General features: G+C 40.7%; 1 protein-coding gene across 6 annotated transcripts in view; it reads left to right on the top strand.

Moving 5' to 3' along the window:
- The window catches only part of LOC134355483 (tyrosine-protein phosphatase non-receptor type 22-like), a 128,091-nt gene that overhangs the window by 52,782 nt on the left and 59,667 nt on the right, over positions 1–15,642 (top strand). For all 6 annotated transcript variants that reach the window (XR_010020095.1, XM_063065435.1, XM_063065433.1 and 3 more), the window contains 3 exons: positions 1,362–1,428; positions 7,096–7,173; positions 9,804–9,896. Coding sequence is in view for 5 of the 6 variants with exons in the window: in XM_063065435.1 (XP_062921505.1) it covers positions 1,362–1,428; positions 7,096–7,173; positions 9,804–9,896 (238 nt within the window). In the remaining variant the exon portion in view is untranslated. The remainder of the gene's footprint in view (positions 1–1,361; positions 1,429–7,095; positions 7,174–9,803; positions 9,897–15,642) is intronic.

The raw sequence follows: 15,642 nt of genomic DNA, 5'->3' as shown, positions 1-15,642 counted from the left end.
AGAAACTCTTCGAATCATTTCCCAAGGTTCAGGGGCTCGTATTTATCTGACTAAACCCTGGTGCCCTTTATGATTTCTGAGATATATTAAGTCTTAGAATGAAAAAGAAGGCATTCAACCGAGTGGACCCCTCCCTCTGTTCTTTTCTCATGCTGCTTCAGTGTTTTGACTCTGGAATTTTTGGCTTTGCAGTTCAATTCTCTTTGATAGTCATAGTTATACTTTATTGATCCCGAGGAAATTGGATTTTGTTACAGTTGCACCATAAATAATTAAATAATTATTATTTTAGTAGAGTGCCTTCTATGTAGGTGAGGATACAGAGAGAAGGAAGGGGGATGTACAATTCAAAGGGAATAAGAGAAATGCCTTAGAGGTGTAGTATTGTAGGAACACCACATTACAGGCAAGGCTCTTGGGGCAGAGAGAGAGGGGGATGGAAGTCAGCAAAACTGGAAGGTGAAAGAGCTTTGTACCTGACTTATGTTGGCTTCTGACCAATAAGATTGTTGTCCTCATGTTCAAATTCACCTATGGTCTCGCACCTTGTCTGTCTCCCCAACTTCTTCTTGCCCTACCATATACATGTCTCCAAAGTTGGCTTTTTTCAGAAACGTTTTGTCTAATAACACTGGTGTGCAGTGCTTTGCAGTGTTTTAGCGCACAAAACATACTTCCAAAATGAAAATTGGTGTTGAAAGATTAGACAAGTTGTTTTGACTACATTTCTATTTTATCCACCCAGGTACGCCAGCATCTGCTCTTAGCTAGAACACTGAGCCTGGCAATGGGTTGAAATCAGGGAGTGTAGTGTAAAAACTCCCGATCAAAATGCCCAGCTGAGAACCAAACTCAACCTTGACTAATTGTTTATAGCAATGAGATTAAGCTTTTCGAAGTTTTTAAATTTCAAAGTGAATATCATGTTCTCACTGAGGAGACAAACTCTCCTGCTATCTGGATAAAAAATGTTTCATTTTCCATTATATTCTCCTAAACCTCACCCCCCCCCCAACTCACAGACACACTCTCATCCTGCACTGATTGATTTTCATGTCTTGTTGCTGTCATTTCACATATTTATATGACTGCTGGTTTTATTATAATAGTGCTAATAACATTATAAAATCTTACACAAACATCCGCCTTGCCCTCTATGTCAACGTGTCAATCCTCAGTCCATGCCACTCCGAGACTTACACTAATATTGTATGTGTTCTGTGTGACTATATGAGTAGTCACCTTTGCACCTTGGCCCCTGAGGAACGATGTTTCATTTAGCTGTATACATGTGTATGGTTGAATGACTACAGTATTGAACTTGAACTAATGTCCAACTCTGTCTCTCCTTTACCTTGCAGTGCCGGCTGTGGAAGGACAGGTGTAATATGTGCCATTGATTATACATGGAAGATGCTGAAGGACGGGGTAATTTTCATTCTATTTGCATTCACAAAGCCCCACTAAAACCACGTTTTCGATTCACAACAGGGAACTGAAAAGTCTAAAAATGTCTTGCTGCTATTCTAGTGGCAATAAAAATATCTGAAGTAAACAGAATAATTAAAATAGCAACTAATGATATTTCATATTTATTTCCATTATCATCCAGCCAGTCATATACTTTCTCTTGTTGTTTATTAATGCTGTGGGAACAGTACAACAAACAGAGCCATGGTAGTAAGTTATGGGCACTTGATCGCACCTGATTCTTAAACTCAATTCCAGTGGATTATTAGGATACTCACAGAGTCACTGGATTTTGTTTCCTTCCCTTCCTTTCCCTTAAAACAGTAGGAATATTTAACCACGAACAAGGGAAAACCTGCAGATGCTGGAAATCAAAGCAACACACACAAAATGCTGGAGGATCTCAGCATGCCCAGGCAGCATCTATGGAAAAGAGAACAGCCGATGTTTCAGACTGAGACCCTTTGGCAGGAATATTTAACACCTTCTAGTATTTTGGATCAATTTTGAACCAACGTTTCACCTAAAGCAAACAGTAATACATATTTCAAAGATATGAGGGGTGAGGAAGTGCAGATTGTTTTGCTTGGGGAAATACATAAAGACCTGAGCAGAGTCTTCAGTCTCTGATGCACAATGCCATCATTTGCATTTGATAAAAGTTTGTTGGTGTGTTGTATGTAACATTGTTTAGGAACACTATAAGGCTTTCAGACGTGGTCTGGTCCCTGGACTGCATCGGTGCTGGTAGAAAGTATCATGCAAGTGCACGCAGAACTCTTTAAGTAAATAATACATACTATAATGCCATAAGGGTGTCACTGTGCAATGGACTTCATTAGAGCATGAGAACACACATTATGTGGCAAAGATGGAATGGAACCATTTTTGAGGATATTCATGCCAATCATCAATTGTCCACCTAGACCATGGGTTCCCAACTTGGTGAATGATATTGGTCCATGGCATAAAAAAGGTTGGGAACCCCTGATCTATACCAATTCTGGAACCAGAGTATGCTTTTCCCATAAAGGCAACCCTAAGAAATCTAAAGCGGTTTGGCTTATGGAGCCAAATTCTTTGTACTCACGGAGCATTCAAACAAAATACCACTGTGGGTTCCTTGGCAAGGCTGGAAAGCAAATGAATCTGCAGATGCTCGTATCTGACACACAAAAAAAAACATGAAATACAGGAAGAACTCAGCCAGTCAAGCAGTATCTGTGGAAAGAGCAACTCGTTAACATGTCATGTTGAAGACCTGTCATCGGAACTCCTGTCAACATGACCTGATGAAGAAACTCCAATAAACACAAAAAGATGGCATTTTTGTGGGGGCGGCAATGGAGGCAGGTACATTAGAGACATTTAGATCGACACAAGGATGATAGAAAAATGGAGGATTATGTAGGAGGGAAGGATTTGAGTGATGTTAGAGTAGGTTCCAAGGTCAGTACAACATTTACTTTGAACATTGTGGGTGGAAGGTCCTGCCCTGTACTGTAATGTTCTATGTTCTGTACTCAATGGGCAGTGTAAAATGACTTCACAGACACAGAATTTCAAGTTTCAAGTTTAACTTTATTGCCATAGGCATACATACCCACGGTATACGTAAATGAAAGCTAGCATCTTGCAGAAGCAGAACAGTACATTACAAACATGACAAATGTAAGTTAACATAGACTTAAATTAATATTATTAAGAACTATGTAAAGACAGTGACAAGTATATGAGTACACTTGCGGTAATTGGCCTAAACAGGACACTGGTCAGATTGAAGACATGAAGCCAGATGCTACAGATTGTTGCAATAATAATTGCATAAAATGGGAACACAAAGAAGTGATTTCATAGCATGTGGAGACTTTACATGCAAAGCACATGAGGGCTAAATGAATATAAAGGCAGTGTCTATGGAATTTGGCAATTGGCCTGGCACAGATAAAGGCATAAAAGATCTAGCCAGTAGATATGCAGCTAGAGTCTTTCAGAGTTCAAAGTAAATTTATTGTCAAAGCACATATATGTCACTGTCTACAGCCCTGAGATTCATTTTCTTTTAGGCGTTCACAGTAAATACAAAGAAACAACTAAAAAACAAAAAGCAAGCAAAATAATAATAATGAATAAACAACAAATATCAAGAACATGAGTCCATAGGTTGTGGGAACAGTACGGTGGAATTGAGTGAAGTTATTCCCTCTGGTTCAAGGTCTTTAATGTCTTTATCAAGGTTTAGGAATTCAGAAAAACCTGTTGAAGCACCACCACAGCAGTGGAAAGGTAACTGCAGCATTCCTGCAGATTCGTATCGATTATTGTCATAATGCCCTCACGAAGGACTAGACCCAGGTGCAGAGGAACGGCAGGTTCCCCAGGAAGAGACAGGGAAACAAGAGATTAAACATTGGGATCAGAACTTTGGAGGAGCGAATGTGCGATACCACGAGAATTCATCCTCTCTGACACAATGACCCCACTAAGGCACCGACTGAGAGTTCTGCTTAAATCATCATAGACCACCAGCCACGATTAACTTGACAAGATTAAACTGAAAACACAAGGGCTTAATACTGCTAGTTAAGATGATGATTAGTAAATACATGTATTCAAAAAGCCAAGAAGCTCAATGCTGTCTGGCAAGCTGCAAGGATCTTGACAATTACACGGCGGGAGGAGAAGATGGCAGCACGACGCAGCGTGCACAGCGCTCCGGTGAAATGATATCGTATCTGTTAATAGGGGCCGTAGACAATTCTGATTTGATGGAGACAGATGTGAAAGCACAGAGGAACATCTGGAGAAATTTCTGAAATGCTGGTTCACTGCCGCTGTTACTGGGCGATCAAGAATCTTCCGGAGGGAAGGCCCAAAACCCCCGGCTTTGCCTGCTGCTGGCAACCGAGGCTGAGGTCAAAGCGTTTGGATAGAGATGGCGCTCGGTACTCAGTGTCGGAGGGCTGATCGGAGACTCGAAGTTTTCGGACAACTCAGAGTTGGACTGTGGTCGGGCATGGCAGGGAAGAGTTTTCTTCCTTCTCCCGTCTGCGCAAGATGTGGGACTTTCAAGAGACTTTGAACTTTTTTACTGTGCCGTGGCCTGTTCTTCATCAAGTTATGGTATTGTTGCACTGTTGTAACTATATGTTATAATTATGTAGTTTTTGTTAGTTTTTCAGTCTTGGTCTGTCCTGTGTTTCTGTGATATCACACCGGAGGAATATTGTATCATTTCTTAATGCATGCATTACTAAATGACAATAAAAGAGGACTGCGTGTCCTCATAATCTAATCTAATCATAATCTAAAAGAAAAAGGACAACCTTTCAATTTTAATTGGCAGCCATTTGAAGTGATGAGAAATAGAACAGGTCAGGTCTAGCACAATCACAGAATGCACGATAAAGAAAGTAAGATCCATGTTTTCCCAGATATGGTTTCCAATACCAATTGTGTCAGGCAGTGGGCCACAGATTAGATCATTTAGATTTGAACATAAAGGAATAGAGCACCAGTTCATATTTCCTTACTGACTAGCTTCAAACAAGGAAGGGGAAAGATCAGCTCACAAAGGAGTGATCGAAGGAAAAGGCTGTGGAAGATTAAGCAGGTATCATGATGAAATGTCAACAGTGCATTTCTTCTACACTCATTGCAACATCACGCTCCACAACAGAATACACCCCTGTGGAACGGGAGGCTCTGGATCTGACTTAGCCTCATTCAGCTTAATTGAGAATCAAAGGTGGAGGAAAGGGCAAAACAAGACACCGAATTATTGGAAGTTTACTCAGCATGATAGAATTCACGTGATGAGAACTCTTCCCACCAACCCCTTGGCACATAAGTCATGCAAAGATGGGTAGTTAGGGAAACAAAACCACCACCTTCAACCATCCTGTAAAGATTGGTGAGAATTTCCCCAAAACCAGTACATTGCACTTGATGGTCATCATCATCTGGTTAATGTACAAGTCCACAAAAGTAACACCAAAACCACTGCAAAGATCATAAAATGAGGAAATCTACAATTTGTGTGTGCAAATATGTTAAAATTTATTATTTTGAAATGAATGAACACAATAGTGAACAATAATTGCTGCTTTAAAACTGCCAAGTACTTTATGTGACTAACTGTCCTCAATGTTATTATTCTGTAGGGCATGCAGTCTGTAGGTATCCCTAGAATAAACTATACATATCTTAACTGAGGGAATCATATCTCATCTAAGACATTCTGTCTGCTCTTGATTCACCAGATTTGTCTCAATTTGACTCTCATCGGTAACGTTATGTGTTAGTTCTTGTGGAAAAGTCATGAGATTCATTTCAGGAATGTCTCCAATCTCACTTACACTTCACAACTCTCCCAGTGACTGTGTGATAGGCCTGGTGTTCTATACAGATTTAACATCCACTGACCACACATACCCTATAATCTGCTCTGTTCCTCTCACCACAGATTTTACGTAACCAGCAAATACAAAATGCTGGAGGAACTGAACATCTAGACAACTGCTAGACAACATCTATGGAAAAAAGTACAGTCGACATTTCAGACCAAGACCCTTCATCAGGACAGTAAAAAAGATGAGAAGTCAGATTAAGAAGGCAGGGAGGAGGGCAGGAAGAAGTACAAGGTGGGAGGTGATAGGTGAAACTGGGAGGTGGAGTGTCAAGTAAAGAGCTGGAAGTGGATTGGTGAAAGAGATAAAGGGATGGAGAAGGGGAAATCTGATAGGAGAGGACAGAAGGCAATGGAAGAAAGGGAAAGGGGAGGAGCACCACAGGGAGGTAATGGGCAGGTAAGGAGATGAGGTGAGGGAGGGAATGGTGAAGGTGGAAGGGGAGAGTGATTACCAGAAGTTTGAGAAACCGATGTTCATGCCATCATGTTGGAGGCGTTGCTCCTCCAACCTGAGTGTGGCCTCATCGCAGAACTAGAGGAGGACATGGACTGACATGTCAGAATGGGAATGGGAAGTAGAACTGAAATGGGTGGCAACTGTGAGATCCCACTTTTCCTGCAGGATGGAGCATAGGTGCTCGCTGAAGCAAGCTCCCAATCTATGTCGGGTCTCACCGATATACAGGAGGCCTCCAACTGATGGCATGAACATCAATTTCTTGAACTTCCAGTAACTGCCCCACCCCCTCTCCTTCACCATTCCCATTTCCCTCTCTCACCTTATCTCCTTACCTGCATATCACCTCCCTTTGGTGCTCCCCCCCCCCTTCCCTTCCTTCCATGGTCTTCTAACCTCTCCTATCAGATTCCCCCTCCTCCAGTCCTTTATCTCTTTCACCAATCAATTTAACAGCTCTTTACTTCACCCCTTTCCTGGTTTTGCCTATCACCTACCACCTATTAGTTCTTCCTCCACTCCCCCCGCCTTCTTACTCTAACTTCCCATCTTCTTTCCAGTCCTGCTGAACGGTCTCTGCTGAAAATGTCCACTGTTTACTTTTTCCATTGATGCTGCCTGGTCTCCAGCATTTTGCGTGCGTTGCTTAGATTTCCGGCATCTGCTCATTTTCTCCTGTTTGTGGTTTGACTTAAGCTGCTCTGGGCTTTGGATTTTTTTTTAATGTCATACTAAACACTTGTATTTACATTTTCAGATAATTCCAGAAAATTTCAGTATTTTTGCCTTGATTCAAGAAATGAGAACTCAGAGACCATCAGTTGTACAAACCAAGGTACGAGTAGTGCTATAAAGGTGTAGGGAACATGTAATGTTAGTGTTTTCTAAAAGAACAATAGAGGTAAAAGATCCTTTGTCTTTTAATCAATAAGGCTTAAAGAAAAGAGAAAGTTGAATTTGAGTACTGTGTTTCATAGACTCTGCACTCCCTCCCATTTTAAATATTGGCGTTCTCATGGGAAACTCCAAACTCGTATCTAGAAATCCTTAGAAGCTGCTGACAGGATCCTGGGATGCCTGAAAATACTGAAGCACTTTTCGTATTTTCTTACATCAAAACTTCAGGAAGAGAACATTTGGCCCATCAAATCTATGCCTGTTCAGAATCCCATTCTCCTACAGAGTTTCCTCATGACTTATTCTGTCTCACAGACCTCCACTGAGTACTGAAATTGCCTGAAATACCAAGATGCCTTCCAATATTCCATGAGACAAGGGTTCTAAACAACTAATTCTTCTCCAAAAAAAAGCTAATAATGCTAAGGTAGAGACAGAAATAAAACTCTCATGAGATATTTGTGGAATGCATTGGAGATTGCTTCTAGGAGCAGTACAATGCCCACCCAGGATCGGATTTTTTTTTAAAAATTTGGTCTTATGTAAGACACTGCCCAGAAGGCAATGGCAAACCACTTTTGTAGAAAAATTTGCCAAGAATAGCCATGGTCATGGAAAGACCATAATTGCCCGCGTCATATGACACGGCACATAACGGGTGTCACAGTAGCTTAATGGTTAGCACAACACTTTACAGTATCAAGAACCTGGGTTCATTTCCCGCTACTGTCTGTAAGGAGTTTGTACATTCTCTCCATGACTGCATGGTGTCCTCCAGGTGCTCCAGTTTCCTCCCTCATTCCAAAGATGTACCAGTCAGGATGTTAATCGCTCATTGTAAATTATTCTGTGACTAGGCTCAGGTTAAATGGGGGAGTTGCTGGACGGCACAATGCAAAGGGCTGAATGGGCCTATTTTGCACTGTATGTCAATTAAAAAAAACAACAAACAAAACTGACGTAAAGGGGAAGGGTTAATAAGGATCTTATGATTAAAGACCTCCTAGGTGGGTTGTGACCACAAGATGCAGCTTGAGACTGAACACCATAGGTCCATAACCAGTGTCCTCCATTTCAGTAATGCAATTATAATGGTATGAGGTGTGAGTTATCTAAGGTAAGAGACAAGTTAGTAAAGGAACAGTGGCAGACATTCAAAAAGCTGGTCTATAATACCCAGCATGAGTTTACTCTAATCATAAAGCAGGATTCCATGAGAAAGAGGCACAGTCAGTGATTAATGGAAAGACAAAAGATCATGTTCAATTGAAAACTAGTGTGTACAAAGTTGCAGGGGCTAGAGGTAGTCGAGAGAATGGGAATCTCTGCTCTGACAGGTGGTGGAAACTAGGCTGCTGGAAATATTTAAAGTGGTAGTGGATCAAAAATACACTAGATCAAGTAAGAAGGGTGTGTAGAAATAGCACAACAGAAGTTGAGGCCAAATTTTTCATGTTTTATCTTGTCTGTCTGTCTCTCTCTCACTCATTCTGTGTGCGTGTGTCTCTCTCTCTCTCTCTCTGTCTCTGTCTTTGTGTGTGTGTGTGTGTCTGTCTGTCTGTCTCTGTCTAACCTTCACTCTTGCCTCCACACTTCTTGTTTAATTACTTTGAGGTTAATCTTATGACTAGTGGAAAGCATTCAGTTCAATTGTATGTTGCAGGTTTATACGTGTGGTGAGAATGAAGTCTCCTGCTGACGTCTATGTTAACATTTCCCTTTTCAGCCCATAGGTGGGACGTTTATAGGTTATCACAAGAGGAAAATGCACAGACATCAATAGTAGTGCTACATATTTTAATAGATCAAAATACTGTTTGAAAAAGCCTTCACACATGAAACAAAATTTCAGTTTCTTAAGTTTTAGATCATTAAACTGTTTAACTAGTGTACTTCCTGCCCTTATCTACAAATAGATCTAGTAAAATAGTGCACCATTACAGTCAGATGACTTCAGCAAAGGAAGCTTGCCTCAGCTTGAAACAGTAGAGCACTTCATAGACCAGAAAGATCCTCTTATCGGCCCACCCCTCGCTGAAATTTCAAGAACTTTTATTGACATTCACTTTCCGTTAAGTTGTATTGGAGGTGACCACAGGAATCTTTGGCAGAGGGGAAGCATAAGAAATATGAGCAGGAGTAAGCCATACCACTCCCTGAACCTGCACTTTCATTTGATAACATAATGGTTGATGTGATATTTGATCTTAACTTCATCTAAAAATGTGTCTTACTTGTGATGAATCAGTGTCCACACACTTGGTAGAGAATTACAAAGATTGGCAACCCTCTGAGTGAAAATACATCATTTCTCCTATCGTCTTTAACTGAGCATTCCTGTGTGTGTGTGTGTGTGCGTGTGTGCGCGCGTGTGTGCGTGTGTGTGTGTGTGCGCGCGTGTGTGTGTGTGTGTGTGGTGTGTGTGTGTGTGTGTGTGTGTGTGTGTGTTTTGCCCAACATTAATCCATTACTGACAGCCTTAATCATGTCCCTGCAGGTTTCTGTCGAACAGATGACTTGAGCCAGAGCATCCAGTGACTGACAGTCTGTTGTGTTTCCCAATTTTAGGAGCAGTATGGGTTGGTCTACAGAGCAATCACTGATCTATTTGAGAAGCAGCTAGAACTCTTAAACACCAATCCAAGTTTCAGTATTGATGAGGTAATCTATTTTATTCTGTGCTTTCTTATGGCTGAATAGTTTTGCAAGCTCTTCTCAACATGAAACAGCCCAATTCTTAGTGGATTGAAGATATCCTTGCCCTTAATTAAATTTCTTTACATATTTGGTCTCTGAACTTTTTCAAATGTGAATATATCAATATGAATATGTGAATATATTCGATGTATGTCAATGATTTGGACCACAGTATTAATGGATTTGTGGCTAAATTTGCTTTAGGTGGAGGAGTGGGTAGTGTTGAGAAAACAGAGAGCCTGCAGAGAGACTTAGATAGTTTAGGGAAATGGGCAAAGAAGTGGCAAATGAAATACAATGTCGGAAAGTGTATGGTCATGCACTTTGGTGGAAGAAATAAATGGGCGGACTATTACTTAGATGGGGAGAAAATTCAAAACGCAGAGATGCAAAGGGACTTGAGAGTCCTTGTGCAGGATACCCTGAAGGTTAAGCTCTAGGTTGAGTCGGTGGTGAAGAAGGCAAATGCAATGTTGGCATTCATTTCTAGAGGTATAGAATATAAAAGCAAGGAGGTGATGTTGAGACTCTATAAGGCACCTGTGAGACCACAATTGGAGCATTGTGTGCAGTTTTGGGCTCCTTATTTTAGAAAGGATATACTGACATTGGAGAGGGTTCAGAGAAGATTCACGAGAATGATTCCAGGAATGAAAAGGTTACTTTATGAGGACCGTCTGGCAGCTCTTGGGCTGTATTCCTTGGAGTTCAGGAGAATGAGGGGGGATCGATAGTAACATTCTGAATGTTAAAAGTCCTGAACAGATTAGATATGGTGAAGTTATTTCCCATGGTAGGGGAGTCTAGGGCAAGAGGGCATGACTTCAGGATTGAAGGACATCCTTTTGGAACTGAGACACGGAGAAATTACTTTAGTCAGAGGGTGGTAAATCTGTGGAATTTATTGCCACAAGTGGCTGTGGAGGCCAAGTCATTGGGTGTATTTAAGGCAGAGATAGATAGGTTCTTGATTAGCCAGGGCATCAAAGGGTATGGAGTGAAAGCAGGGGACTAGGGATGACTGGAAAAATTGGATCAACCAATGATTGAATGGTGGAGCAGACTCGTAGGCCAAATGGCCTACTTCTTCTCCTATATCTTATGGGTTTTACGGTCTTGTATCTTTAAGGCATCTTTCCTTAACATTGCCTTCAACCTTAAAAATAAAAAATGCCCCAAAACAGGAATTAAGAATCATTCGAAATAAAATATTAATGGATAAAATTGTTAGTGGTTTTCAGTGATCAGAAACTGATGATTAACTGTTTACATTATCATCAATTATAGAGTTGTTATTTGTAGTATCTCACCACTGGCCTGTTCTCCCTCATTAAGGAACACTGAATACACAAATAAACGTAATTAATTAATGTAACAACCACCTGTATATGTGTAGCACTTTTAATGTAGAAAAATGTCCCAGGTCACCTAACAAGACCATAATGAAAGAAAATGTGGCTTTACTCCACATGAGAGAATATTAAAATCAGTAGAAAGTGGGTTTTAAGGAGGAGAAGTGAGGAGATTGGGAAATTCTAGATCTTTGGGTTTTACCACCAAAAACAGAACCCAAAATAGGGAAGCACTAGAGGCCACAGTTAGAGGAGTGCAAATGTGTCTAAGATACGTAGGATTGGGCTCCAGGCATGGAGCTGCTGATCATGGAGGGGTTCTGAAAAAAAGGATATGTCTTAAAATTAAGAAGGTGCTGCACCAGGAGACAGATGGTCAGCGATATGGGTGCCACAGTAGTGTAGAGGTTAGTATGACTCTATTACAGCTCAGGGCATCCAAATTCAGAGTTCAATTCCAACATTATCTGTAATGAGTCTACATCTTCCCCTTGGAATGTATAATCTTTCCCCAAAGGCTCTGGCTTTCTCCCACAATCCAAAGGCATACTGGTTCATAGGTTAATTGGTCATTGTAAATTGTCCCGTAATTAGGCTAGGGTTAAATTAGGGGTGGCTGGGCAGCACAGCTTGAAGGGCCTATTCCGCACTATATCTCAATCAATCAGTAAATAAATAATATGTTTAAACTGGAACTGGTGCCAACTAAAATATGGACAGCAAAGCTTTGGATAGCTACTAGTTTATGGAGAGTGAAATAAGCGTGACCACCCAGTGAGACTTTAGAATAGTTCCTCTTCAATGTTTTCTGGTCCATTGTACTCTTAAGCTTTTCAAATTCTCTCCACACTCACTGCCTTAAATAAGTGAGAGGATCTGACAGAATAATCTTCCTAGAAATTCCAGTGTCCCATTGAGACGTGCTGAATTTGCACAACAGACAACCATTTTATCCCAAGTGATCGAGCTGAAAACTTTACTTGTGACCGAGCTAAGCATGTTCTAATGACTGAAGACCTGCTGCCTGATGCTCCTTTCACAAAGGCACAAAGGAATAAAACCTCTAATGAAAGGTATATTTCCCAAGCATCTATAAGGAGTATAGTTTTATGAATGTGATTATGAAAAATGGAAAATCTGCATTCATTAGACTAAGCTCCATATCGACGCTTGGAAATGTATCCATCATCAGAGGCCCCGACCATAAAGACCATGTTGTCCTCTTGCTTTTACCATCAGGCTGGAGGTCACACACCACCAGGTTCAGGAATGGTTATTACCCTACAACATTCCAGCTCCTCAACCAGTGTGGATAATTTCATTCACCAGTTGATTCTATGACCTACAGACTCATTTGCAAGGACTCTTTATAGCTCTTTTTTTCAGTATTATTTTTACCTGCACAGTTTGTCTTCTGTTGCCATTGGAATATGTCAGTCTTTGACTACTTGTATTGAGTTTTCATAAACTTCTTTTCTTCCTGTAAATGCCTGCAAAAATGAGTTTCAAGGTAGTATATGGTCATGTATATGTAGTTTGATAATAAAATTACTTTGAAATTTCCTTTGAACTTTGAAGTCAGTGGAGATGGAAACAAAAGACCACCTACACAGAAGGAACATTCTTATTATAAATTAGTGAGCCATTTTCTGCCAACTATTATGAAAAATGGAAAGATTGCATTCATAAAACTATGCTCATTGTATATGTGTGGGAATATAGCATACTATGCAAAAATCTTGGGCACATATTGTGTATATATAGCTAGGGTGCCTAAGACCTTTGCACAGTAATTTTATTATTGCACTGAACTGCTGCCACAAAAAGAAACAAATTTCATGACCAATGAGTGATGATAAACCTGATTCTGATATGGGTCTCTGTTGTGGACTGAGAGTGGGGAGGGGGCAGGGAGAGGGGAATCATGGTTAGGAAAGAGGGATGGGAGAGGAGAGGGAGTGGGTAGCACCAGAGAGACACTCCATAATGATCAATAAACCAACTGTTTGGAATCAAATGACCTTGCCTGGTGTCTCAGGCTGGGTGCGTCTGTACCCATGCCATCCCCCCCCCCACCGCAACCCCTGGCCCTCATTCTCTGCCACCTGTCCCACACCCCTCCCACAGTGCTCCATCCTCGTCATACCCAACATCCTTTGCTCCCACCAGATTTACAAACTTGCTCTCTGCTCCATATTTTCAAAGTCGTAGGCACCCCTAGCAATATATACCATATGCTCCTAAGACTTTTGCACAGTACTGTACCTCTCATTCCTGGTATTATTCCTTTGTGTCCTTGGGGCAGGAGCATCAGGCAGCATATCTTCAGCCATTAAAATATGCTTAAATTGATCAATTTTAAGTATGGGTCACAAGTACAGTTTTCAGCAAGATAAAATGGTATAAAATGGTTGTCTGTTGTGACAATTCAGTGCATCTCAAATGGGGACACTAGAGTTTTCAGGAAGATAACTTTCACATTCATTATTATCGGAAGTGGTAAGTTCCCTTCTCACAATGTTCTCAGTGTGAATTTCTTGTGTATTAATCAACTACTTAGAATCATTGAGTATGTGCCAGAAACAAAAGTTGTTTCTTTTCAGCAAATTATCTGTAGCCCCCCCCCCAACCCAACATTATTCTCGAAAACCCAACAATACTTTCATTTTCAAGTACTTACACAGCTCCCTTTTGAAGGCTGCAATTGGATCTGTAAAATATCCCACATCATTACAACATGCTACATAAAGAAATTTCATTTTGGATTTTTTTTGTTCTGCTGATTAGTTCAAATTTGTTTCACTCCCTAACAGCAGTGGAAGTGGTTCCTCCCTAACTACTTAGTCTAGAACATTCATAATCATTCATAACCATAATCATTTCCTCTTAATGTTTTCTGTTCTGTGGCAAACTAATCCCATCAACTGAGTTAGAAAGCAGTGTACATGGTAATAGCTGTCAAAGTGAATTTCAAGGCAAAAGATTCCGGGGAAATAATTGTGCTAATTAATTGGGGAAAAAAATTGGACAGCTCTTGATAGAAGGTGGAGAGGACAAGGTGTACTGCTTTTCCAAGATAAGCTCAGGCTTGCAAGCATATGGCAGTCTGTCCGGATTGCAGATAAAAGATTTGCACTACATTGGTTTGTCCATTAGTAGCCAGTCAGCAGCTGTGAGAATGGGTACCATTGACACTAGGACAGTTTGGTTATTTATGGAATGCTTTGTACATGTTAATTTCCTCCTCTTCTGTGGAACAAGACAGAAGGGCTGTGGTTTCTGCACAGTATGAGTGTGCGATGATTGGAAGCCCCACACACACAACCGGAAGTAGTAAAACAGATGGCGAGCAAAAAGCCAGTTCTGCTGGAGAAGTAACTTTGAACCCAAAGTTTTAGCAAAAGGGAAATAAATGACTTTCCCATGGGGGGGGGGGAACAACAATTTTCAGCTTTCTCCTGCTGCTCTTCAAGATTCAGTATGTTACAAACTAGACTACTGATGACATTGAATAGGAAGCTGACTCATTGTAGTGAGATTTAGAGTAATTATTGGATGCAAATAAGGATGAGCTTTCCAGGAATTTCTAGATGCTTAAGAATAAATTCTGTGACAATGCAGACACCATGGAAAAACCACACAAGGATTCAAGCAGGTTTCTAATTTCTTCTTTGAGTGGTAGAACAGGTCGATAGGGTCATAAAGAAAGCTTTTGGCACAGTGGCTTTCATAAATCAAAGTATTGATTATAGGAGATGGGATAGTATGTTGAATTTGCATGAGATGTTGATGAGGCCTAATTTGGAGTAATGTGTGCAGTTTTGGTCACCTACCTACAGGAAAGATAAGGTTGAAAGAGTACGGAGAAAATTTACAAGGATGTTAATGGGTCTGAAAGACCTGAGTTATAAGGGAAGATTGAATAGGTTAGGACTTTATTGTTTTGAATGTAGAACATTGAGAGATTTAATAGAGCTATACAAAATTATGAGTGTATAGATAAGGTAAATGCAAGCAGGCTTTTTCCACTGAGGTTGGTTGGGACTACAACCAGAAGTCTTGGTTTACAGGGGAAAGGAGAAAAGTTTAAGGGGAACGTGAGAGGAAACTTCTTCACTCAGAGGGTCATGAGAGTATGGAATGAGCTGCCAGCATAAGTGGTGCATGCGAGCTCAATTTCAACATTTAAGAGAGATTTGACTAGCTACATGGATGGGAAGGGTATGAAGGGCTTTGGTTCTGGTGCCGGTCGATGGGAGTAGTTAGCTTAAGTAGTTTTGGCATCAACCATATAGGCCAAAGTGCTTGTTTCTGTGCTGTACTGTTCTATTACTCTATGACTCCAATGAGTTTGGAGA

The sequence above is a fragment of the Mobula hypostoma genome, chromosome 13, assembly GCF_963921235.1.
Source record: "Mobula hypostoma chromosome 13, sMobHyp1.1, whole genome shotgun sequence".
In the NCBI taxonomy this organism is placed as follows: Eukaryota; Metazoa; Chordata; class Chondrichthyes; order Myliobatiformes; family Myliobatidae; genus Mobula; species Mobula hypostoma.
This window is presented reverse-complemented; position numbering and strand designations above follow the sequence as displayed.